The sequence below is a fragment of the Grammomys surdaster genome, unplaced genomic scaffold (genome assembly GCF_004785775.1).
Source record: "Grammomys surdaster isolate TR1022 unplaced genomic scaffold, NIH_TR_1.0 126679, whole genome shotgun sequence".
In the NCBI taxonomy this organism is placed as follows: Eukaryota; Metazoa; Chordata; class Mammalia; order Rodentia; family Muridae; genus Grammomys; species Grammomys surdaster.
Window position 1 is genome coordinate 4,491,655 of NW_021621467.1, and position 26,617 is coordinate 4,518,271.

The 26,617-nt window shown below is 36.6% G+C and overlaps 1 protein-coding gene across 2 annotated transcripts; it reads left to right on the top strand.

Moving 5' to 3' along the window:
• The first annotated feature begins 8,403 nt into the window (after window positions 1-8,403).
• On the top strand, window positions 8,404-25,726 carry Pou1f1 (POU class 1 homeobox 1). Of its 2 annotated transcripts, none has more exons than XM_028761174.1 (6): window positions 8,404-8,659; window positions 11,345-11,494; window positions 21,571-21,795; window positions 23,701-23,865; window positions 24,764-24,824; window positions 25,515-25,726. In XM_028761174.1, the coding sequence occupies exons 1-6, from the start codon at window positions 8,524-8,526 to the stop codon at window positions 25,723-25,725; spliced, it is 948 nt and encodes a 315-aa protein (XP_028617007.1). In that variant the 5' UTR covers window positions 8,404-8,523; the 3' UTR covers window position 25,726. The 2 variants fall into 2 exon arrangements, with proteins under 2 accessions (XP_028617007.1, XP_028617008.1); XM_028761175.1 differs by having other exon boundaries at window positions 11,423-11,494.
• Window positions 25,727-26,617: the final 891 nt, after the last annotated feature.

The following is a 26,617-nucleotide window of genomic DNA, read 5'->3' on the forward strand; positions in this document are numbered from 1 at the left end:
GTGTGTGTGTGTGTGTAATAATTATAATTTAGGAATAAGCAGCCATGTGTTTGTGAAGAAATGGCCATGGGAGGAACCAGAGAAAGGAAAATGAGGGGAAGAATAATGTAATCTAAGTACTCGTACATGACATTCTCAAAAAGTAAAACAATGAAATTAACTTGAGTTGAGATAAAGCTAACCATCACTTACCTATACACTCATTACACTAGATAAGTGAAATATTTGGAGCAAGTAAGAGTTTCAAAATACATATAAATCAGAATATTTGGTTGTTTTGAATATTTGACCAAATATGAGACATAAAAATACCATCTTGCTTTTTAACCTAAAAGTGGGAATATTTATTTTTTAAAAAGCAATATATATGTAACTGTGTCTCACATATTTTTGGAAGTGGAATTAGCGTATCTCTTGTAGTCCACTAAGATTACATTCATTTCGAGAGCCTGGAATATAGTAAGATACTGCAAAACACTTGGCAGTATGAGTCACAGAGCAATGCTCTGTAACTGCTGAAGACTCTGATGCTGAATTCAGAAAACACTGTCACTATTGGAAAAGAAATATTTTCTTCTAATAACATGCCAAGGAAATGTAGCATATGCTTATATCTCAGTAACAGCACTAGCAATACTTTATATAACACTGTGCTTCTTGTATATTTTACTATAATTGCTTCGTTTTTCCTTACAATATTGATCCAATCACATAGTTTTCTTCTTACTTGCCTTGTGCATTTATTTAAAATTTATCCGTGTGTGCCTTTTTATAATTATTTGAAATAATATGCATTTGCAAAAGTTTAAAATCACTGAATCTATACTCCAAACACTAAAATAAAATCTTATTTATAAGCACTGGCACTTCCCATTGTATTTCTCAACAGAAGTAGAAAATAAAACTAACAGACTAAATAACACTTTAAAGGGATAATAAAGATGAATCCGAACAAACAAAACCCAACAACAAAAGCCATGAAAGTAATCAGAATGGATACAGAGAGTGTTATAGTATCCCCAGGGCAGAGTATGGTGTGAGCCTATTTCCTGATGATCCTCTAATGTTTCATCACAATCTGACATTATGATAATGTCTCCTTGCCTTTACTTTATGGCTATTTTACAGCAATCACTGTGTATGAGACAGAAATTTTAGAGTGTTTCTTCCACTTCAACAATAATAATAGTTGCCTGAACTTTCTTACTTAACATATGCCAGGCACTCTTTAAAACAAGAGAAGACTCTGGGGTTATCCCACAGAATCAGATGTATCCTTTGATCTCCTCCAGAGGAAATGAAACACCTTTTGCTCTCCCTCTGCACCCGTTTACCTCAGCTCCCTCTACAGCCCCCCATGCTAGATTATCTTGTGTTCTGAACTAAGCCAGCGCCAGATGATTCTAATTAAATAATCTTGTTGCAGTACCTAGGAGAACATTCTGCTGCTTTCATCTTTAAAGATGACTAAATGAAAAAGGAGTCAGATGCACAAGGGGCAAAGACTCACTCGGTACAACATCAAGTCATTTGCTGTGTTCTGCATTCACCCCTTGCTACACCATATGATATCCTTGTGTTACCTAGTAAGGCTACTAAGGAAGATAATCGCCAGTTTCTTTTACTTTCTTTTACATTATGAGTTTAAAGAATAAAAGTCTTACTCCTCATTGAGGCTAAATAGTAGATACATCACTTGTGAAAGATTTATATACTCCGAAATGTACCTCTACGTCTCCCACATTAATGCTAGGTAATGGAAGAGAACAAAGAGGTGCCCCAATTAAATTAATTCAGGCACAGCAGTGTACTGTTTGGAAATGTCTGGATCAATTTAAGTGAGTGAGACAAATGATAAATCTACCCGCCAGCTATAATACAGCAGGGATATGGCCCTTGTGGGTAAGCATTATTCCTAAGTCTGTGTCTCACCTTGACATTTATTTTCTGTAAGTTACAAGCTTACCCTTTCGACAGCATTATGGGAGCATTCATCTTCAGCAGCATTGAAAAACTTTGACATTATCTCTTCCCTGGGCAATAAAAAAGCTTGATTTCTGGATGTGAAGGAACTTATGCAAAAGTAAACCCCATAATATGTATATTCATTGCTGTTTTCACAATCAGTAAACAGCCAAGAGTGACATTCAAGACTGATACGTGTTTAAATAACGAGTGTTTCCAGTGCGACACAGTCCCCCTTTCAAGCCATATGGCTGTGCAATCTTCTCCTTTAAAAACTGCATTGAGTAACATTCATCATCTTTTCAAAAGTTATGAGTTGTGTGAATACTGAAATTTAATGTCACTTAGGCTAACTGAATACATTAATTTAGATTAAGATTCACTTTCATACCAAATGGGAATACTACATTTTCATTACTTCCTCTTCACCATTTTTTTTTTTTGTATTTAAGCTATCGACAAATACATGGTAGCATCAATAGAGCGTCTCATAGAATAGAACTGAACTATTCCGCATTGCCTGTCTGTGGCCCAGAAGAAATAGTCTCCATTTCAGTCATGTAATATAGCTTTGTACTCATAAGGTTGTACCGAGAGTCAGGTGCTGATAAAAGTACAAGAATATTCGATACTTTACAGAATTAACTTTGTTACTATGTTTTCTTTCTGAAGCTGTGAGATAAGCTAGAAGAAGAAGAAGAAGAAGAAGAAGAAGAAGAAGAAGAAGAAGAAGAAGAAGAAGAAGAAGAAGAAGAAGAAAGAGAGAGAGAGAGAGAGAGAGAGAGAGAGAGAGAGAGAGAGAGAGAGAGAGAGAGACTGAGAGAAGGAGAGAAAACTATATACTATACTTAGGTAAAGATCGATCTTCATAATATATAATAGAAGATAGTAATACATTTCCTCAGAATTTAAATGTCTGGCATTCCTAGTCTAGCATTACCATGTATTGAATGACTTTTGATAAAACTTAATATATCTGTTCCTCAGTTACTTAGTAGAATGACTTTCTACCTTACCAAGTTAAGGTGAAGGTAAATGAAATGAAACATATCAAGACACAGACTGTATACATATACATGATTACTGTAAAGCTTTACTAAATACTAATTACTGACAACTACTGAACATTTATTGCATGGCAGACAGTATTTTAAACTAGGTATTAATAATGATCTCAGTAATAGTTGAGAAGCTATGAAACACTGAAAGGTGATATTCTTTGTCCATTATTACATGAAAGGCAATTTAGAAGCTCCAGTGGATGTTGACTCCAGAATGTAGTGATGTGCTAAATATTCTTGATAGCTATGAAACCATGAGAACATGTGGGAAGATTAAATTTGGTTAATCTGTAATCCCAGCAACTGTGAGAAGATTGTGAGTTCAAAACCAGTCTGAGCAACAATAAAAAATAAGAAAAAATAGATCATAAAAATATGAATAAAACCCATTTAACTGTATTAAATAGAGATAAATTGATTTGAATTATGTTTTTTAACAGAATTATTTTTGAGTTTACACTTTAAAAATGTCATTAAAACTTTTCAAAACTTACTGTGTTTTTAAAACTATTATCTATCTATCTATCTATCTATCTATCTATCATCTATCACCTTCCTATCATCTATGTATCTCTCACCTATTGCTCATCTAGTTGTGGTGCAGGGGATCAAATCCAGGGCCTTTTATATGATACTGATGGTGTCTACCACCAAGTTATATCCTCAGTATTGTTTAATTAGACAATACTAGGTTTTGTAAGTTGAACTAAAATTTTTATTATTGTTTAAATAACTATAAATGAGCTCTCAACCCAAAATTAAATCATAAATGAGGTCTTGAACACAATGTGTTGGTATAAAACTTCAAGAAGAATTATTCTTTATTTTATAGACAAGTTCTCAGGAAATTTCCCAGGCTGATCTTGAACTCCCTTTCCACCTGCTTTTTGCTCCAAATGTTAAGATTATAGATGGGACCACCATGTAAGGTTTTAAGAAGGAACTTAAAATATTTGTGTGTATATTTACTTTTTTTTATTTGTTTGAGTCTTTGCCTATATGAATGTATGTGCACCATGTCCTTGCCTGTTACCCGATATGGCCAAAAGAGGGTGTTGGATCCCTTCTAACTGGAGCTACACATGGTTGTGAGCTGCCACATGGCTGTTAGGAACTGAACCTAGCCCTCTGAAAGGTCAGTGTGTAGTTGCAACCACTGAACCATCACCTAAACTTCCTAAGTAGAACTTCTTTGACACTCTGAAATCACAAAGACAGCAACAAAAACAAACACGACAACAACAACAGATTAAAAGATGAAGTTTAAATGCATGAAAACAAATTAATATATTTAGATCTAAACTATTACTTATGATGAAGTCTAGCATATGTTCAAAAGATAAGAAATAAAAGATGCTTTGATTAGGAAAAAATGATTTAAAAACCAAAGTCAACTTACAATGTTTGTAATTTAAAAACATATATGATTGAGGTTGTCTCTCTGTGGTAGATCACTTGCCTAGCGTGTGTGAGGCTCGAGGTCTGATACTCAAAATAAAAAAGGAAATGTGAGTGGAAAATTAAGCCAAATATTGTAAAATTAAGAAGGGTAACATATAGAATCAACTAACAAAATCATAGATATAAATAAGCTATTATAAGTCTGAAAAGATAGTGTGTTACCTGCTCAAGATATGAATTAAAGATCTCAAATTCTACGATCACATCATATCCATCACGCATAAGTATTACTTTGCAACACCCTTGAGAATATAAGGCTACTCTCAGCTGTACACTAACAGTGTTGGATCAGATGGCGTTTCTGTATTGGCTATATTTTAAAGCTATTTTCTGGATGCTAATGCATCTTATGTTGCTTGAATGCTTGAGGATTTCCTGAATACATTCATCTCTGCACAAATGTAGGCTTTTGTGAACCATGGATGTGCTTCTTACAGCACAAGTGTGTAAGAGCACTCTCATACATGAAAACTCATCAGCTAATAGGTAGTTCTCTCTGCCTACATGAAAACACAAGACACGAGATGGCTAATCAACCTAGGATGTTCTGTTGACTATCACAACAATGAGAGACAGAGAGAGGTAAGTAGGGGATTCTGAGAGATGCTTATGGCTTTCTATCCGCTTTTTAAAGCTATCCACTGCCCTGACTTTCTTTATAAATTAACCTCTTCATGATGGTTGAAATCAGAATTATGTCATTACTTGAAATTTTGGCTGATTTAAAAAAAAAGCAACAACAAGTGTTCAACAACTTAAATCGATTAATTCCATTTCTCAGGAGTTTACCGTACCTATGGACATGCTCAATAATCATAATAATATAATAAAAGTGCACCAGGGAAAAATATTTCAAGCAGATACATTGATTGCTTTATTGTGTATAAAATAAAATTCAGAAAGCAATTCAAAGAGAAAAGCATAAGAAAAAATGGTGACATTTTAACAGTTTCGATAGAAGTCAACATGAGTCTGAGATGAGTTGGTGGTAAAAGCTAGGAATGGCATCATGCCCTTGTATCTCCAGAATTAACGAGTGGGGGAAGAGACAGGGAGATCTCAGAAGCTTGCAGGCAAGCCATTCTAGCCAATCTGTGAGCTCTAGGTTTACTGAAAGACCTGGTCTTGTAATGTGAAGAGAAACTGAGGAAGATACCCTCTATTGACCTTTGACCTTTACCCATACAAAGATGGGCTTGTGGACCCTCCCAACATACCTGTGTTCAAACACAGACAAACACAAACACATACACACACACACACACACACACACACACACACACACACCGATATTGTGGAGACATTAAAACATCACTCACAGACACAGTAAGTTTGCCATGAGATTTTGTGTCCTAGAAATGTTTGAGAAGCTACACCTATGAAATCTCAACAACATGGCTTCGTAACCATGATCTGAACAATGATGACATCAATATACATGATAACCTGGAAGAAGGAAAGCTGAAGAGACAGCAACTTACAAAACGAACTACAGGCAATGAAAGAAATGTTGGGGGTGGGGTCCCAATCTTGAAGAGCTTATTAAGTTAAATGAGAGACTGTAATAGAGATGCCTGTTTTCTAGCTTGGCTAAATTTTAACAATGTCATTCTAATTTATGTCTTGAAAAGATATATTATGTTTTAAAATATTTTACTTATGAATTATGACTAATATTCCAATTTTGTAAATGTATAAATCATAGTTATTAAGAAAGTTTATATTGCTTGATAGGCAGAGTTTATGGTACTTCTTTATTAAGTTGGCCAGCTTCAATAGATACATTTTCATGACTATATAAAATGACATTAAAATGATTAAGGATGATTTTAAATCCTGCTCACTGTAGTATCATTTAGTATAATCTTTTTGATATATAATTTGCCCTCAAAAATAATTTTTAATTTCTTTAGTGTAGTCACTCTATAAGCACATTCAACTGTACTCGCCTTTTTTCACATCTGAAAAACATATTGCCCAAATTCTTGAAGAGTGAAATAAGTGATTTTGATTACCAAAAGCTTTCTCCTATTAGAGAAGACTAATTGTACTTCAAATTCATAATGAGAAACATGTCATCTAAAGACACTATTTTTCAGATATTTAATATTTAGTCACATTAATAAAATTTCCTTCAAGATATTTCTTTGTTACTAATCAAAGTGTCCAAGATACTTAAAGATGTAGTCTTGTCAATAATAATAATAAATTTACTGTGAGGCAATCAATTCTGAGGTATCTCAAAATATTCAGATGCTGATATAGTATAGCTCTCATTTCAGTACTGTCAATACTTGCTATAACTTTTATTTTCTATATTAGCCTTGTTTACACTCTTTATATGATACCAGATTCACTCACTGCTGTGACTTGGGTATGAAATAATCCCCTAGGTTGGGTCTTCAACTAGGGCATTGTTTATGGAGTTGAGGAACACTTTAGCAAGTGAGATTGGGTTGTAGGAAGCAGGCTTTTGGGGATGTGCTTTTGAAGGGCTTCTTGTAGGCTGGCCTTTCATATCTGTCCCTCTACTTTCTGTTGTGGTGAGAGTGTACACTGCCCCATCACATGTTCTGGCCCCGGTGTCATTCTGTTTAACTTTCTACTCCAAGCAACAGAGCCAACTTTAGTCCAAGCAACAGAGCCATATGACCATGGACTGAAACCTCAGAGTAGACATTCTTCATAAAAATTGTACCCTTTATATGTCTGTCACAGTGACTAAAATCTAACATAACATTCATATATAAAAATCTTCAGAATTAAAATATCTTTAGGCTGATGTTTATGTGGGAATTAATTGTGTGTGTTCATACTTTCCATCTCATAAAATGTCGATGTATCTGTGTATGTGAAGTTTATATTCAATACTAACATAGTTAATTCAACATCTTTAGTAGAATTTCCCAAAGCCTAGTCTATGCCTCAGACTAGCTTATGGAGGGTACATGGCATGTCCCTTACAGAGATGGGAGATCTACATATAACTATAGAAAACGTCACTGATTTTTGTCAGTAGCTGGGAATAACTCTTAGTTCTTGATGAGTAAATGGAAATAAAGGGATAGATGATGTCACTCATGCTTGTCTTCTATGTTCTAATAATGTATATTACTAGGCATTATTAAAAACCTTCCCATTGCATATGTCAGGAAGGCTTAGAATAGTTCTCCTACTGTTTATTTCAAAAGCACGCTCAGTGGAATTTACACTCAACTTACAGCACATGCGTTGTTATATTTCACCTCTTACACTTTCCTAAATGTCAACTTAAACATTGCATTGCTTTAAAAACTGATTCCGTGTGTGTGTGTGTGTGTGTGTGTGTGTGTGTGTGTGTGTGATGTGTATGTGTGGGCTCATATGCCATTGCATGTATGTTGAGGGCAGAGGACAACTTTATAGAGTTAGTGCTCTCCTTTGACATGAGTTCCAGATACAGAACTCACATCGTCAAGCTGAGTGGACAGCACCTTGACCACTGAGCCACCTCATAGGCTTTTAAGTATGTCATTTCTTAAAATTATCTAGTATATATTTCCCTAATTTCTTCCTACTTTGAATATTATTTAAGAAGTTAGCAAAATGGAAAACATCTCACACCTAAAACTTTTCTTATACTAGAAACCAAAAGACATCTATTTTTTATTGCCACTCCATTACTTTGAAAAACACTTTTTCAAAGTTCTTGATTCTTCCTCAAAGATTTCATTTATTGAAGATGTCAAACAAAGTTTTTGTTTTTGCCTTTTCCTCACTCTGTACGTCACAACCAGGTTTCTCCTTGGGCACAGATAGTATTTGGGTAAGAAAGACAATTCGGGTTGACAAAGCAACACTCCTGGGAAAAAAAACTATTAACATGTATAAATGGATTTCCTCGCCGTATAAATACTAGCCTGCACCCTCCGCGTGCCTCAGAGCTGTCCTGATGTATATATGCAAGTAGGGAGAAGTGAATCGGCCCTTTGATACAGTAATATAATAAAAGTGAACTGGCAAGCAGCGGGTCTTAGTTTTCTACTTTCTTGTGGGAATGAGTTGCCAATCTTTCACTTCGGCTGATACCTTTATACCTCTGAATTCTGACGCTTCTTCTGCTCTGAGAATGCACCACAGTGCTGCCGAGTGTCTCCCAGCCTCCAACCACGCCACCAACGTGATGTCCACAGGTACTGACTTCCATGGCTGGGCCTACAGCTTTCAGAATGGATGCGATGAATCTTGTTAGTGGATAATCTCTTTGTTCCATTTCCCTCTTTTAGTTTGCTTTAGTTAAATATTAAGGATGTTGTAGAAGTCCAGTTACCTAAGAATTAAAAAAAATTAATTATGGAAAGGACTTATCTCTTTATTTGTTTTTCTTTACAACCCAGAACTTTTTCTGCATAAGCATTTAGTGAACAAATTTTCTACTCTGAAAATGATATTAATAGAAATGTTTATGGATAGAGATCAAAACGAAATAGTCTAAAATAGTTTAATGTTAACTCAGTACTACTACTTATATTAAAATGTATTTCATCTTTGAATTATATTTGTTCCTTTCTGTAAACAATCAAAAACCTTATAAAAATTAACTGAAAAATTTCCAACCCCCAAAGAGAGCTTTAATGAATAAAATAATTGAATGCTTTAATAAAATTACATTTTAATAAATGCATAGAATTAAATGTAGCAAGCAAAGTAATAGCATATTCAGAGCTGAGAGAGTTAAACTTTCTCAAGATTGAGCTCTAGGAATAACTTTTTAAATCTGTCTTTATTTAACATTCCAAAAATGGAAATTAAACTGGAGATAAAAACACATTATGTAGGCACAAGGAAATACATGCATGTTGTAAATACGTTTATACTTTATGCAATAACAATTGGTCTCAAGTCAATTTACAGATGGCCAGAGTCTTGGGCTAAATTTCTTCCATAAAAAAAAAAAACCTGTATTCATCTTTCGTTTGTTTAAAGTGTTTCGCATCACATGTTGAAATGAAGTTTTATATTTATAGAAAATATATTCATATGCTTAAGTTAGTATTATAATGTTAAACAACTTTTTATGATAATTAGGCAGTTTCAAACATATGTGAACATTTATTACCCATCCTTGGTTGTATTTTAAATAATTAAAAGGTTAGATACTTGGACTCGGGTAACATCACTGATCCAATAAAGATTAGCATGGTTTAATTTAAAAGGTAATTGTGGGACTATACTGAAACATATTAGATGGAAAAGACAATAACAAAGTAATTTAATACTGTAATTATTCTATAAATGATCATATATAATATAAATAATTACAGTACAACCATACACTTAAAATAATATATTTTATAAACTGAGAATTAGAAAAATGATATTTTGTTTCTTTAACTGAATATATAAAATAATTGATCAGTAGCAAAGTAAAACTTAAGATTAAAATAATGACATATTTAGCTTTAAGTTTTATTGATTTATTCAAAAATACTTAACAATGCATTTAATAAATTAGCCTACCTTTTATTGAACTTCCTAAAATCAAAGATCAAATATCAAGTAACTTTTATAAATTTTATGACTACAAAATAACTTATAAAAGTTCCTTTAAATTATTTTTAAATAATTTATATTTTTGTATAAAATCATAGATATTTACATATCTGATTAAGTAAGGAATTATAAATAGTTATTTTAATGGAAGCCTTTGGGTGTTAAGGTTAAGATTTATTGAATTTTTAAAATGAATACTGAAATTGCTCTGTGTAACCATTACATGGTAAAATTATGTCATGTCTTTCAGTATCAGTTACAAACTGGAAATTTATGCGGATATTTACAAATAATTATTATCCATATTTAGACAAAATATATTTATTCCATGAAAAGGCATATCATTAACCATTACACCATATGTTAATATTCTCAAATACTTCTAATCATATACTCTATCTTATTTATTTAAAAACATTTATTATTCTTATTATAATAACCTACTTATAATATTGTTATATTATAACTATATTATATCATCATATTATTATGTCTAGAATAGAAGAGAAAAATGAGTAAGCAAGGATACAGTGAAATTTTTTTGGTAGATGTTTTGGTGAAAAACCTTGTTAAAATGTTGTCTTATGTTTAAAGCTTTCTATACTTTTTATAGTTCGTATCTTATTTCTAAATAACACCAATTTTAGGAATTATTAAGGAGATTATGAGATTCAGAAATAAAGGAAATTATTTTGGGACTGACTTATCATTAGTATTGTTCTACCAATTGCGTGCATACAGAACACCTACAAGTCATGGTTTCAATATCAACATAATGGCACTAGACATTATCACAGGGTCTTCATGAAACCCTGAAAACTTCAGTATTTTTAGGATTATATCTAAACAGTAAGATATTTGTCAGTATCTCTTTAGTAAAAGAAATTTGTAAAGAAAATGAGCAAATTTATCTGCTATGACAATTCAAGAGTCAATTTAGATATTCACTCTTCCAGAGACACGTTCCAAATTATACTGTGATACATATGATGTTCAGACAACTTTTCAATGACTGTAGTATAATATCTACACTGGATGGAATCCACAAGAATTTTACAAACGCCAAAGAGCCGGCGTCTACCAATCTCTCACCTGTCTTCATGAGATACTTGTAGTCACAACACAGACCACACGACAGTCTAGTTTGATGACTTAGGATCTCCACACTTAAGACAACCCTCAACTGATTTTATTTGCTTATTCAAAAACTCATTTTATTTGCTTATTCAAAAAAGTACATGTTGGCATACAATTGTAAATAGTGTAAATGTGTAATTTGGAAATGAGTAGAATGTATCTTGAATCCTCATACATTTTCTTACCAGTCCCGTCTATTTTGTCTTTGATCCAAACTCCTAAATGTTTCCACACGTATTTTTCGATGACAACGATGGGAAATACAGCGACAGGACTTCACTATTCTGTGCCTTCCTGTCATTATGGAAACCAGCCATCCACCTATGGCGTGATGGCAGGTAAGATAAATTATCTTTGTATGTGGTATGATTGGGGAAAACTGTTGGATTTCCTGGGCCAAAGGGAATGGAGGAAAACACGAAATTCTGATCTTTTGGCTTGAAAATTGGTGGTAATTGGCCACTTTCAAGAGTGTCTCCACCTTATGTTCAATAAAGCATGAGGCTCTCAGAAACTCCAGGGTGTCCCAAATGGTCCTATTCTACACAGTTCTGCACTTCTGTGTTTCTGATCTTTGCACAAGCTTTGTATGGTTTTGCTATTATTGTTTGTTCTTTTTCTTTCATTTTTCAATTTTAGTTGTGTTAAAGTGCTAGTTCTCAGTTGTTATTGTCTTTGTGGGATTTCCTGCAGCAATATTCTACTGGCTAGTAGACCCATGTGGTTATTTACATTTAAATGAAAGTTAATTAAAATTAGAATTTAAACTTCAGTTTCTCTGCTAAATCAGTTTGATTCCAGTGGCCGACACTGTCATATGTCTAGTGGCTATTCCATCAGTCACCAGTTTATAGAACATTGCTTTTGTCACTCTAATGCTTTCTGTGCATTTGTTCCATAAAGATAAATATAAAATACAAATGAAAGGCTTAGCCCGACATTCAGAGACACTAGCAGTGGGTATTTCAGAATTTGGCAGTTCTTCTGGGTTGCTTCTGAGGCATGATTGAGGTAGGTGACGAGACACACATTTCAGGAGAAGTGTGCTACACCTCTTTCAAGCATGATTCTAATGCACTGGTGCCATCTGTGCAAATACATCCATAGACTGGCTTCCTGCGATTGGGAACACCTGTCCTATGAGTTCCACTCATGCCCAAACTCACTACTTAATCTTAGGGCGTGGTTAAAGAAAGTATTTTTACTGGGTTAAATGAATATGGATTGCTGTTCACAGATTTTTATTTGTTTGTTTGTTCTTAAGGAGACTCTTTAGTAGTCTGTATTTGTTATTACAGCAGCAAAATAACTCTCCTCAGGGAGAAAGCAAGACCAAGATAAAAGATGGAGTGGAAAGAGAATCAGAAGGAGACAGGAGAGATTTTGGATAAAAGAGTCAAGTACGAAGGAAATCTTTTGAAATTGACTCATGTTTGTCCTGCAAGTAAACAATTACAGAGAAGCATAGAGTTATGCTTAGAACTTTGGAATAAAATGGAACAGATAATTTAATTCATTAATCTATAATTTCTCAGTAAAGCATTAGTATTTTAAAATTAAAACATTTCTTACATTTTGTCAAACATCATTCTCAGTAAATCAGCATCCTAACCGTTTCTTTTTTTTGTAATTTTGGATCCCGTTACCGATGGTTGTGAGCCACCATGGGGTTGCTGGGAATTGAACTCAGGACCTCTGGAAGAACAGTCATTGCTCTTAACTGCTGAGCCATCTCACCAGCCCTTAACTGTTGTAAAATGAAGACTGGTATTCTTTCTTTAAAAAATTATTTTATTTAAAATGTTTGCCTGTCAACCATTCTCAGAGGAGAAGGGGTATGGGGATGTGGGGAGGAGAGGTTCTGGGAGGGGATGGGGGCAGATATTGGGGAATAAAGTAAATAAATAAATAAATTAATGAAAAATGTTTTCACATTTTGTTCATATTCTTTCCCTCTTTTTAAACTCTCCATCACCTCCCTATTAATCAACATTAAGAACTGGTCTTCTTAGTTATTGCCTATAAATATTTTCTTCTTTTAAAAAATATATTCTTTTTTATTTTATTTGTATAGTTCTTTGTTCCCATGTATGTCTATGCATTATTTGCATGCATTGCTCACAGAGGCCAGGAAAGGATATCAGCTCCCCTGAGACTGGAGTTATAGACAGTTGTAAGCCATTCTGTGGATGCTAGGAATATGGAAGAGGCACTCTGCTTCTCAGGAAGAGCAGGCAGTGCTCTGAACCACTGAGCTGTCTCTCCAACCTGGGTTTACATTTTTAACATAGGAAATATCTAAAGCCAAGGCTTCTTCCCTTTTCAAATTCATCACTTATGTACAATTTAATTAATGGGTATTCCTAAACAACAACAACAAAAAACAACTTCTGCACTGATGATCAATATTTGCTGTGAATTAGTAAAATATGTTCGAATAGCTATCAGAGGTGGGAGTCAGATGCTTTCTTTAGTCTTCACAGAACCTTGAGGATCTAAATAAGAAGTAATAAGCATGTGGTCACAAGCCACTCTAAACCTTCAGTTTCTATAAAGAGAAGTAGCATCTGCCTTTGACTTGAGTTTGCATGAAAATAACCAACCAACCACCCCCACACACACTTACATACATATACACACTTGTGCACATACACATATATACATGCACATAGACATGCACACACACACACACACACACACACACAAGCATGCATACCCACATATACATACACATACACGCCCACACAGACTCACAGTCATACACATACATACCAGCTAAAGAGCAGTGGCTAATGATGTCTTGCCCTAATTCCTTTGGGTACCATCTCCCTTATACTGAATCAATGTGGTCCACGGTTATGTAGAGAGTTTATAGCTACCTTCAGAGTCCTATAAGGAAGCCTGCATTAGCACTGGGGGCAACAGACCAGGGTCCCATTAAGAGGTGGCTGACAGCACTCTGCACACTCTTTCCATTCTTCCCCCCTGCCCTGCCCCCACCTCAATATAGTCAAATGAAAAGGACTTGAGAAAGACTTTACCAGATCCAAAGTCTGGTTTAGTGACATCGTAAACATGAGTGTCATACCAAGGTTTAGAGGCATCATTGTAGCCTTCAAATTAAATTATATTTTGTCACTAAAATGAAATCTCACCACGGTGCAGAGAGACTCTATTTGAATATTTCCGAGAGGAATGTCATTAAAATATATGCTTTATAATTTGTCAGCATGTCTGGTTCTTGACATGTATTCAGTGTTAGGATGCACTTTGTGGCAGATTAAATCTTAGACAATCTGAATTTCTTCTGCTTTCATTCCCAGGGAACCTGCACAAATTGAGTCATAAAATGCAGCCATTCAAAAATTAGAAAGGAAAGGCATTAAAAAAGAATATAGAAACCTAGTTGTGTCATTTGGATTTCCTGAAATGTCAGCCACTCCCTCAAAATCCACAGAAGCATCTTCTGGGCAGGTTTGGTGTCTTACAGTGAGGGGAAGCTACCAGAATTACTGTTTCAAAGGGCTTGGAATTGTTTTAATATGGCTATTATATTATATTATATCATATTATATGATGCATTCATTTTAGGATTTTGTTAAAATAGCCCACTGGAAGGGACAAGCTATAGAGGTTTTTTCCAGGTTGCTGTGGAAGGTTTAAATCCTGAGATGAACTCCCTGTATCACAGTCTAGGCACCAGTAAGCTAAAGGGAATTACTGGCTGGGCTGGAAACAGCAGAAAGCTGCACCATTAACTAATGAGACTGTTCTTCCAGGTTCCAGGTGCAGTAGATTTGTATCAGCTCAACATTTTTCTTTTGCTTTCCTCGGATAGATAAGTGTGTGGCCATTTACTTCTTCCTCTCTACTCCTGAGTATTTAGATATAATGTCATCAGTCTTCAGTACAAATCACAGGAGGGAATTAAGAATGCTTTTCCCAATCTCTCCTTGAAGCTACAAAATGAAGCAAACTGCAAGCAAAAATAAAATATAAAATAATAAAATAAAATAATGCTCCACAGTCGGACTCTGGGTTCTCTGTGGTAGCTTCCGTTCTCAGCGTCTAAAGCAGACTGGAGTTTAGGGAGCATGAGTGAGAGCTGTTATGCCCACCGTCTGATGGAAACTAAGCACACCAGCCTCATGACAAAGACCAGCGTGGGCATGTGACACAGCAGCCATGCAGCTAAGCCTCCTTAGAAATGAAGGGCAAGCTCTTGTTTTAAAAGTACATTTTGAGAGGAAAAATAAAGAAAAAGAAATATGTTTGGGAGTGAAACAAAATCATAGAAATCTCTTCATTCATTCTTTTTGTTTTTCCCTTTAACTTTTTAAAAATCTCTCCTTTCTCCCTCTCCTTCTCTCTTCTCTGGCATTATTTCTGTTTTCCTTTTCTGCTGTCTCAAGATGATAGGGTTGTCCAGGGAAGAGTCATTCTGAAGATGGGTGGCTATTCCTCTGGAAAGACCTTCTAGCACCACTGTGGTGCCTTTACCTTCCAGATAATCCACAGTCGTCTTCTACAAGGAGCAAGATCATAAGCACCCTTGGTTTCTCTGCTTCAGCAACCCCACTGTACTTGTGGGGAGACAATGGTTCTGGGTTGTATGGAAACACGTGGGAATGGGGGTGTGCCAGTTAAACTTATTTTGTGACACAGACAGTGGACGAGTTGTCTCTTACAGTTTGTTCAGTCTTCAAAGAAAGGAACAAAGATCAAATTTGAACGTATGATTAGCTTGTCAAGTGCATGTCAAAAAAATAAGTGGAAATATTTAAATAGTTGTTACACAGTTACAGTGCAGGTATGCATTGTTGCATGCTTCTGCTTCCATTGTTTGTTCTTTTAAGGCTGCAGGTCCTTAACCTGAGACGCTGTCAGCTAGCCACACACAGGAGAGCTACTTGCTCCGTGGTGTGAAGGGCTGAATCAGAATGTTATAGAGCAACCTCTATCTCTGTTCCCTATGCCTGCTCTGAAAGATTCATCTGTCTTCTGCCATGTGCACCACACATTCAGAGAGATCGAATCAGCATGCATAGTGAAAACCTAAGGGAGTGTGGAGAGGGTTCCAGCATTGCTGAGCTTTGCACATGGGTCCTAGTTCAGGCTAACTATGTGTTGCTTTAGCAATGTTTTGAGAAACATTTTTGAGATTTCTGCTGCGTAGGCTTACTGTCTTCTTCAGGAATCCGTGCTGAAAAGGATTTGAAAGAGTGTGTTATTCATACCAACCCATCATTCCCCATGCTCCACAGACAGTAGAAACCAAATTCTGTCTGAACTGTATTGGTAAATGATATGATGAGTCGCTAAGAAAGACTAGTTCTATAAAAATGAAGACCCTAAGGATACAATAATGATGGATACTTTATGTAATTTAAAAATTCCATGTTTCACCTATTATATTTTTCAATCTTACTGTGGCTACTAAACCTAGGAACTTGGTATTTCTTGCTCTTTTTTTCATAGACTCCATTCAAATGCTGTTTCTAGATGTTGGCTTTCTGAGAAATTTTGTAATAAGTAAACTGTTCTTGAATTGTCCTCGAGTGACATGCTGCTTATGTGCTTTCTAAATCATTATAGCTTTGACCCGAAGAGTTTGTTCAGAGGCAGCCAAATATGTCTAAATTCAGAAAATCTTTGAAAAAAAGTTGTTTGACTTACCTGAATACAGAACATTGGAGGAGAAAGAAGCATTTGTTCTAAGTTAGTAGAATTCGGTTCTTGTGGCTACTGTGTACTTAAGACAGCTACTAATCTGAAGGGAAGTTACTGGTTGCTTTATTAGAGACTTCCTAAATTGTAACCAGTGGGGGAGATACACATCTTTTTCTTCCTAACTCATTTAATTTTATATGGAAACTAGCATGAAATGGACAGACATGTCCTATGGAGAACTTACAGTACCTCAGGACCGTGATGGGCATGAAAAATTGAAAAATAATGGCCAGGATGCTTCACATCCAGATCATGGAGTATCGTTTCTTATTAAAAGATATGCAGAAATCTATTTTACTGGATAATTTGTATTTCTAAAAGCAGAATACATTTTTAGCAAGAAAAACAGTTTCTCTCTTGGGGTGGAGAGGTGATTCAGTGGTTAATAGCATTTTCTCTTCTTGTAAAGGACCCAAGAGTGGTTCACAGAACTCACATGGTGGTTTACAACCAACTCTGACCCCAGTTCCAGGGGCGCCGATGCTCTCTGCTGACCTCTACAGGCAGGTATACATGTAGTACACATACATATATTTGAATAAGCATACATATACAAAAATTAAATAAATCTAAAGAGAAAAAAATAGTACCTCTTAACCCTTTAGACACCTATATCTGAGTTTATTTCATGCTACCTCATTTAATCTCTTAGAATGTAAATGTTTAATTTTCATTAGAAAAAATAATGTATTCTATTGGATAGAGATGAATTTTACTATTTCTTATATAAATAAGCTAATGACTTGGGTGACTTACACTACTATTTATTATTAAATGTTTATATATTGTTCGAAGGTTTACATATTATATTATTACTAATTGACCTGACTTGCGGGTCTTAGTTATTTGTGGGGCCCAGGAGGACCGCAACCTGAAAAAGAACGGGCGAGAGAGAAGAACGGACTCAAGGAAGCAATTGCTTGTCAAGAGCCATCTATTTGAGCACAAAGCGCCTTTTTATAGTATGTTTTACAAGAGGAGGGGGTAAGAGGGGCCAGGTGGTGGAAAAGTACAGAATCTTCTTGGCCTGTGCCTTGAAACATTTCCCGGTCTATACTGTACACTGCCTTGAATTATGGTCTACCTGCTTTCTTCAGAAGACACAGTATACTGCCTTGAATCTATCTGTAGCTGCCAAGCAGGATCTTGTGGTTGCCAAGCTGCAGGGGACATTGTGCAGGTGGGGAAATGTAGGGGGTGAGGGTAAGGGGCAAGGGTCCTGGCTTCTGGCATCTCCCCCTTCTCTGTTTAGATAGAGAAGGAGTCTTGTGATCAATCCCAACTATGTGAATTTTGAATTTGGAAGTCTAATTATGGGGGGTCTTGGACAAGTTCACAACCCCAAAACATTGATGTGAGATGAGTCACATCGATGGTCAAAGGATTTAGGCTGTCGACGATGGGCAAAGTCAAGGGACCCCGAGGTGGGTGAAAGGAGGGTGAGGGTCCTGTCTTAGGCCATGTAGGCTGCACCCACTCCCAGCACCACGTACTCCTTTCCGGCTGCATTGGGTGGGCCCCTGGGAAGTGGACCTACAATAATCCCGTCATTGGGCTAACTCACAGCCATCCTAATCCCTTTGTGAATGTTCAGGTTACCAGCCATTTGTCAGTATGGGGTGTAATATTGTCATAAAGGAAGGCTCCCCAATGTTAGCGGGCCACATCAAGGGTGGCCTTAGTTTAGGAAAAAGCCAATTTTTGTTGGGGTGATCAAGAGGCCAGGCTCCCTAGCGAGAGAAACGAGGGCAGAGCCAGGCATACCAGGAACCCTTCTTGAGGGCGTGGAAGTCTAGGGGTTGACTGTAGGGGGGGGCTGGCAGCTGTGTCTATCTCTGCCAGAATCACTTCTGGATCTTCTTCAATTTTCAGCTGATGGTAATGAACTTCAACCGGCTTCTTGATGGCAGAATCAATCTGGTTCTTAACAAAACTTGTGAGATGGTTAAAGGCCCAGGGGCCAAATGAGAGAAGCAAAAGAATACCAACAAGGGGTCCTAGTATACTAGGCAACAGGGTGGTGAGCCAAGGAGAGGTAGAGAACCAGTTTTGATACCATGACTCTCATTGTTCTCTGGCTCTTTTTCTTTCTTCTAAACTCCTTTTGACCTTGTCCAGGCTATTTTGGACAAGGCCTGTCTTATCGGAGTAAAAGCAACACTCTTCTCTGAGGGCCACACAGAGATCCCCTTCCTTAAGGAAGACAAGGTCAAGTCCTCTCCTGTTTTGTAACACCACCTCAGAAAGGGAAGCCACAGAGTCCTTAAGGTCTTGTACTCCTTCCCTCAAATTATTTAAATCTTTATCAATGAGAAATTGGAGATGAGCATAGTGATTATTGGAAGTCACTAAGGAAGCTATAACCGTGCCTGCACTGATGGCACTAATTCCTAGTATGACAGACAAGGTGAGGGCAGTCAGGGGTTCTCTCTTGGTTCTTAAAGAAGATCCTTGATCTATAATATTAAGGAAGGACTTTGAATCATGTATAAAAAACTGTGGGAGAATGGTAACAATTACACAATAATCTTTAAAATGTAAAAAACTGAGATTAAATATATAAGGGGTCAAGCCAGAAGCACAGGCAAATTATGTACCATTGGGTGCCAGAGTATATAGAAAGATATCATTAAGGATCATTGTCTGGTTACACACCGGAATCAGGTCCCTAATGGGGAGCATGAAGGGTCCCAAAAGGCAAAGGCCTATTCCTGAAATGGAGCTAAGGGTAAGACCTCCTTCAGGTGAATGAGTCCCAAGGAGTCTGTTACCATCGTTGGTAAAAGTGGGAGGGGAGAGAATAGCTATCCCCTCATAGAAGGGAGGAGTAGGGGAAAAACAAATCCAGCATTGTTGATAATTAGGGTTGCTGGTATTATGGATGGCCTCGAGAGAAGCATTTACCAAGGAAATAATGAGGTCAGCAGAACTAAGAGGGCCTTTGGGAACAGTGGGCTGAAACATAGTGGCCAAAGGCGCCAAGGGAAAGGATGAGGGCGAGGCGCCAGGGGTGGCAACCGTAGGTTTGGGGGCTGGATTGAGGGGCTTTGAGGGGTGTTGTAAAACAGGATTGGGGCCCACGGCAGCAACATTTTTGTTGGGGATGGTCTTAAGAAGTTTTATTGTAAAGGTGAGCCCTGGGTCTGAGCAGCCATATGACCAAGTAGTGGACTCTCTCAGACGCAAGCCCCATATGAATCCTCTGGCCGTCCAATCTTTATTCTTCCCTCTCTCAGTAAAGGAAATGAGGAGGGGGGAACACCAACTACTTTGACATTGGGATTTCAGAGGATCAGCTGTGGACACACCTAATTTTTCCTGTAAGTATTTGGGAAGGAATTTTCTCCATAGGGTAATATAATCCCAGGAGGAGTGGGGCCTCCAATATGCATCTCCCGTGGTCTCACAGCCCCACGATGCGCAAAAAAAGTCAGAAGAATGGCCGCACTTGTAGCCCTGGGAATGATCTCTGTGAGTAGGGCCAGGGCATACATAAAGGCCAGATGGATCATTGGCCAAAGAGGCTCTTTTGCTATAAGAATTACAGCCGGCGAGATGGCCATCGTAATTGGGGTTTGGAGCATCGACAGGCTTATCCTGGGGCCAAAAATGAGAGGGAGTTCCCCAATCAGCATTGGCTCCCAGGGCGAGGGCACAAAGGTCCACCTCTAGAGAGGGCCATGAAGGCTGGGTTCCAAGTGAAGAGCTGGAATTAACAATATCTGCTGCCTGATTTATTGTTGAATGGTGAAAATTTCCTGACATTAAGATCCTGAACTGAGATAGAATCTAATTTGCAAATGAACATTGAAATTTGTAAAGTTTTCAGAATATTCCTATGTACTAGGACATACTGCAATGAAGTCAAGGCAACACTGCAGACTCTCTAGATAATTCTCTTTCAAGTCTAGAATTACCCCACCATTGGATTTTATGTTTGCTTTTCTTTACATCATTATGACAAAAGAAAGTGATTTCATCACATTGTCAACTTTTTCAAAAAGCTTGTCACAAGATTTTAGTAGAGCTTCTAAACTTACCTTTGCTTCTCTGACTCATGAAATCGACTTAAAAATAAGTTTTATCTGTCTTTATTATGTTTAAGAACCAGGCTCATTTTCTATTTGAAGTTAAGCATTTACTATCAATCCAACAGTATTTTTAATACTGTAAGATTAATTTCCCAGTTATAAGAATTTATCTGTATAGCATACAGTCCAAATACTTCTTGCCTTGCTTATAGCACTTGTTAAGTGGAGAAGACAGAGATCAGTGCAGGCTGTCTGGTTAGAGTCACGTATCAGACTCTCAGGATTACATATCTTTTTACAAGAGATGGAATCTTACACTCAATTATTTAAGATTTTCTTCTCCTTTGACATTCACTTTGGTTTTGTTCTTCTGGGAAAAGTGGAAGGTAATCTCATTCTACCTCCTCTGGTTTCTACTTTAGGAGAATGAGCATAAGATAACTTGTAAAAGTTAAGACTGAATCAGTGTGGCATCACAAGTAATCGGAGCATCTGGGAGGATGAGGTATCAGAATTACCAAACTCATGGGCAGCCTGAGAAGTACAATGTCCTGCCTTCAAACGCAAACTGAGAACAAAGGGATCTAACAGAGTGTTGTTTGTATAGAACCGACATAACTACCAACAATCCTTTCCTTTCTCTTTATCCACAGGCAGCTTAACCCCTTGTCTTTACAAGTTTCCAGACCACACCTTGAGTCATGGGTTTCCTCCCCTGCACCAGCCTCTGCTGGCAGAGGACCCCACAGCCTCTGAATTTAAGCAAGAACTCAGGCGGAAAAGTAAATTGGTGGAAGAACCAATAGACATGGACTCCCCAGAAATCCGAGAACTGGAGCAATTTGCCAATGAGTTTAAAGTGAGAAGAATTAAGTTAGGTATGCCTTTGTTAACCATGACAGGTCAAACAACTTGCGAATCCTTACTCTAGTTACTGTGAAATATTTTATATTCTGCTTGAAAGCCCAAGTCATTTCTTATTCTCTGTCATTCCTGTGCATTTAACCTCATCCAATTAGGAAAACTAAAACAAACAGCAAAATTTATTAATTCCTGGTAAATTCTTAACAATATAAAAGCAGTGATTTTTAAGTTAATGTTACTTCCTAAACTCTAGCCTACCTCAAGACTACCTTTAAAGTTCTCCTTTTATTTAATATTCTACTTGACTTTTTGAAGAGATACTTAGTTCATATGATCTGAACTGATGAAATACTGTAAATGACATTACACTGTCTGCTTGTTCTTCTTCACCAGTGTTAGGTTCTCAGGTATCTTTCTAGAGATATCTTACAGCTCTATAAGCAAGTGCATATATTCTTTTGTGCATACCTGTTTTGGAAAGCTTTTTTCAAGAGTTCACGTGGGCTGTATCTATTAACTACCACCTTATAAATATAAATACACTAGTTTATTTAACTAGGTCTTTCCATCCTTTTAATGCCTTAGTAATAAAAACAATGCCACACTTAGTAACTCTATAAATGCATTTCTGCATCTATATGAAAGATGTGAATAGAAAATGTTGGTGTCAAATCATTGAGTTAAACACCGATATATTTTAATAGATGCTGCCAAACTCATCTCTACTGGATTTTACCACCACAAATATCTCCTCTATTTCCAGCACAGGGCACATGATGAGAGTGAGATAAGTAAACAAGTAAATAAGTAAATAAGTAAACTGAAGGATCAATGTGTGCTTAATCATTGGGATATTTTGAATCAGAAAAGGTAGTGACACTGCAGTGTGGTTTTACTGAAAATGTTAAATTTCATTTTAAATTACTGTTTCTTGTTCCTGATCGGTAATCATTTGTGTTTCCTTTTCTCTGAACTGCCTATTTAAAGTCACTGTTCATTTTCTATTGAAAAGTATTTTAAAAATAGAATAACCACAACAATTAATTGGGGTTCAAATTAATGAAAAAAATGCATTTTCAATGGGTTGGAATGATAGCTCAATCCACTGAACTTGTGGAATGAGCCATAGGTAATTTATAGTGACATTTACTGATGCATATTGTATGCCATCATATTGTACATATAGGTATATAGCTCTAGGCCCTGAAATAATATGTACTGATGACACATTAAAACAGCAGGAGACATCATTATCATACTTATTTTCAGTCCTGTTTATGTTGCTATGGATATTTAAAATTGTGTGTTGATGGCTTATTATACTTTATAGTCTAGAGATGTTTGTGGCAATTGATAAGGACCTTTTGTTGGGACATAGATGTATTACCAAATAATATAGTAAATGTGTTTGGAGTTATGCATAAAATGGGGAACCATAGGCAGTCTTTGTGAATGACACGTTTTAAGGTGAAGTAAGCCTCAGTCTTAGTTTTATTTAGTGTAACAATATATTGTTGAGATTTTCATTCTTATTTAAAACTATGTTTGATCCATCACTGTACATTTTGCATACTATAATTGATGGGTCAAACATTTTGAGCATGTATCACATTTGATAATCATAAGGACTCAAGAATGTATAATTTCATTATGAAGTGTTGTGACATGCTCATATATCTGTTCAGTGCTATTATTATCATGTGTACATATGAGTGCCTTTTACTTTTAAAGTAATTTATTAACTAGAAGGTACACTTTTATGTATTTTGCAATTCTATTCTAAATCTAAGTAATTGTAAATTGTCAAACGATAGAATTTTGAAATAGAAACTCACAAAGACCCAGTGTGTGTGGTAACGGACCCCCCACTGGTCTTCCTGGTGAAGCTGGAGCTAATGCTGTTCCTTACCCTTTCACAGGATACACCCAGACGAACGTGGGCGAAGCTCTGGCCGCAGTCCACGGCTCAGAATTCAGTCAAACAACCATCTGTCGATTTGAAAACTTGCAGCTCAGTTTCAAAAATGCTTGTAAACTAAAAGCAATCTTATCCAAGTGGCTGGAGGAAGCTGAACAGGTCGGAGGTACTGAAGCAAATCTCCACAGCCTGTGCTGTGGTATAGTCACAAACAACTCTAGGGTTGGCAGAATGCATGGTGAGGCAGGGAGTTTGAAGGCTTTTTAATCTCTTTGAAATGCAAAATAAATATCTTGATGCATAGGGAGGAAATACAGTGTAATGCAAGTGTAGAAGTAAACTCATAGAGGGAAGCAGGAGCTACATGAGGAAGCTTTCTAGATGACAAGGCCCCAGCATAATGTGCTGACTATTCTTTACCGTCTACATTTCTTGGCCATTATGCTATCCTAGATTAATTTATGCTTATGTTTATCTAAAGCTAAATTGACAGCTTTTATAACCTGTTATTAGTGTTCACACAAGCCTCTTAAATAAAGGCTATCAAACAAAAAAACCTTGGTAAGTACACACACACACACACACACACACACTTGTACTAGCGGCATGGATAGATCAGGTATCTAGAGCACACACACATTGCTCTTCAGGAGGATTGGAGGTCAGCTCCTAGCACCAAAATCTTGCTGCTCATACCACCTAAAACCCAGCCCCAAGGAATCCGATACCCTGATCGTCTGGCTTCACGGGTACCTGTACTCATGACCATACCTATACACACACACACACACACACACACACAAATAAGACTTCGACACATTTACAATGAGTATTCTAACAGGAGGTGAAGGCAGGATTTTAGAAAAATCACCTTGATGACATTTACATTTATTTTGCTTTAGGTCTTTTCCTCCCTGTGGAATGTAACATAAAATGAATGTAAAATAACATTTGAGACAGAATGGCATAATAATTATAATTTGTATGATATTATTTGGAAAATTGAAACCAGGGAATGATAGTTTGACAATATTATCTATTATTCTCTCCTTTCCACGTTACAGCCTTGTACAATGAGAAAGTGGGAGCAAATGAAAGGAAGAGGAAACGGAGGACAACTATCAGGTATTCCTTTGAGATCATAAGCTACTAGAGAACAAAAAAATCGTGTTCACACGGAGTCAGTATTTATGAATAATATAAGAGCAATGTAATTATAAGGTGAATATAAATAATTGAAAAATTTTTAAAAACCAAGTTTATGAGAAATGAAGATGGTGTTTTTAAACATTTGATGGGCGGATATGTATTGTTTGATTCCCTCTTTTGGCAGACATTTTGACCTCTTTCATTTCAAGCATGAAGCACAATTTTTAGTGATATTTTGGTTCTGGGAGGTACTAATAGGAAACAGTAAAACGTTTCATATGGGGTAGTTGTCAACTACCCATTTCCTGTATTATTAATAATGGGGATGGCAGAGGCAGGTGATGAGCAGGCAGGAGGAATTGTGTGTTGAAAAGCTCACAATGTCTTTTGTCAAGAACTTGGTGCCCCCTTGTGGTATAAAGTGAAACAGAGAGAAACTGGGTCCCCTAGTTTGCATCTATGATTTTGGTAAGATTATCTAGAATAAGACATGCCTCTGTCTTATTCATAGACATTTGGTTTTCACTCGTGCTTTTAGAATCTATAAGTTACTTCTTCACGGTAATATTTAGAAAGATAAGCATCATCTAATTCTTCCAAGAACTTTATTGAAAGAACCATAACTTTATCCCAACTCCTCCCCTCACGCTCCACACCCCTCCCCAGTATTGCAGCTAAGGATGCTTTGGAGAGACACTTCGGAGAGCACAGCAAGCCATCCTCACAGGAGATCATGCGGATGGCTGAAGAGCTGAATCTCGAGAAAGAAGTAGTAAGAGTGTGGTTTTGCAACCGAAGGCAGAGAGAAAAACGGGTGAAAACCAGTCTCAATCAAAGCCTGTTCTCTATTTCCAAGGAGCATCTTGAGTGCAGATAAGCCTTGCCTGTGGTAGCCACGTGTGGTAGTCAATTCCATTCCTTTCTGATTTCAAGAAAAATCAGAAGTTTATTCAAAGATTCTTTTTTCTTTATTTCAAAAGATTCGTAGGAACATTTAGACATGTTTTCTGGTCTATATTCTTTCATGCACATTAGCTTTCTGCTGCTCTGCTACTGGTAGTGGGTTCAATCCCGAGTACAACTGAAATTTAAAAATCCAAACTACGCTTTAGGGATTTCTAACCTCTATCATAAATCTATCTGTGTGTGAGGTGTAATAGGACAAGGCTACACAGCTTACCTGCTGTTTATGTTTCCAGTGACTAAGAGAGCACTCACTTGTAGTAAGTATGTATAAATCATGCTAAAGGGATGGGTGGCATAGTGGACAACCGCTACAACTATGAAGGGCGCCAGCCAACTTGAAAAATTGAACTTGTTTGTGAAGCCTCATTGTAGAAACTCATCTGAGGGTCCTTAACAATGTCTCAGTGTTGGTATGACTGGTTACATTTTGATTTACTAATAAAAGTTGGAAATATGGAAGATACTTATTGAATCTCTAAAAATGAACTCCTTTGAAATTTGTAAGTAGAAACAGCCTATGAAGTGATGCAAATCTAAAATAGCAACTTTGATAATTTTGAATGTCAATCGCTGGCAATATTCATCTAATGTATTCTGTATATTGCGAGTTAAGATTAGATGAGAATTTACCAGTTAAGGATACTTACTAAATAAATCATATTATCCAGTGTCTTATTTTTTTATATTGTCAAACAGCATGGAAGCTGGGCCTGATGACAGCAAGCTTGTCATCCCTGCTGCTCTCAAGATCATCCTGGATCACAAACTCAAAGTTTGCTTGGCTACAAAGTGAACTCAATCCA

Excerpts from the sequence above, each read along its gene's own strand:
- Pou1f1 (XM_028761174.1), top strand. The coding sequence starts at position 8,524 with ATGAGTTGCCAATCTTTCACTTCGGCTGATACCTTTATACCTCTGAAT. Across the intron at positions 11,495-21,570 it reads CACCTATGGCGTGATGGCAG|GCAGCTTAACCCCTTGTCTT; the intron begins GTAAGATAAATT and ends CTTTATCCACAG. Across the intron at positions 24,825-25,514 it reads AAACGGAGGACAACTATCAG|TATTGCAGCTAAGGATGCTT; the intron begins GTATTCCTTTGA and ends ACCCCTCCCCAG.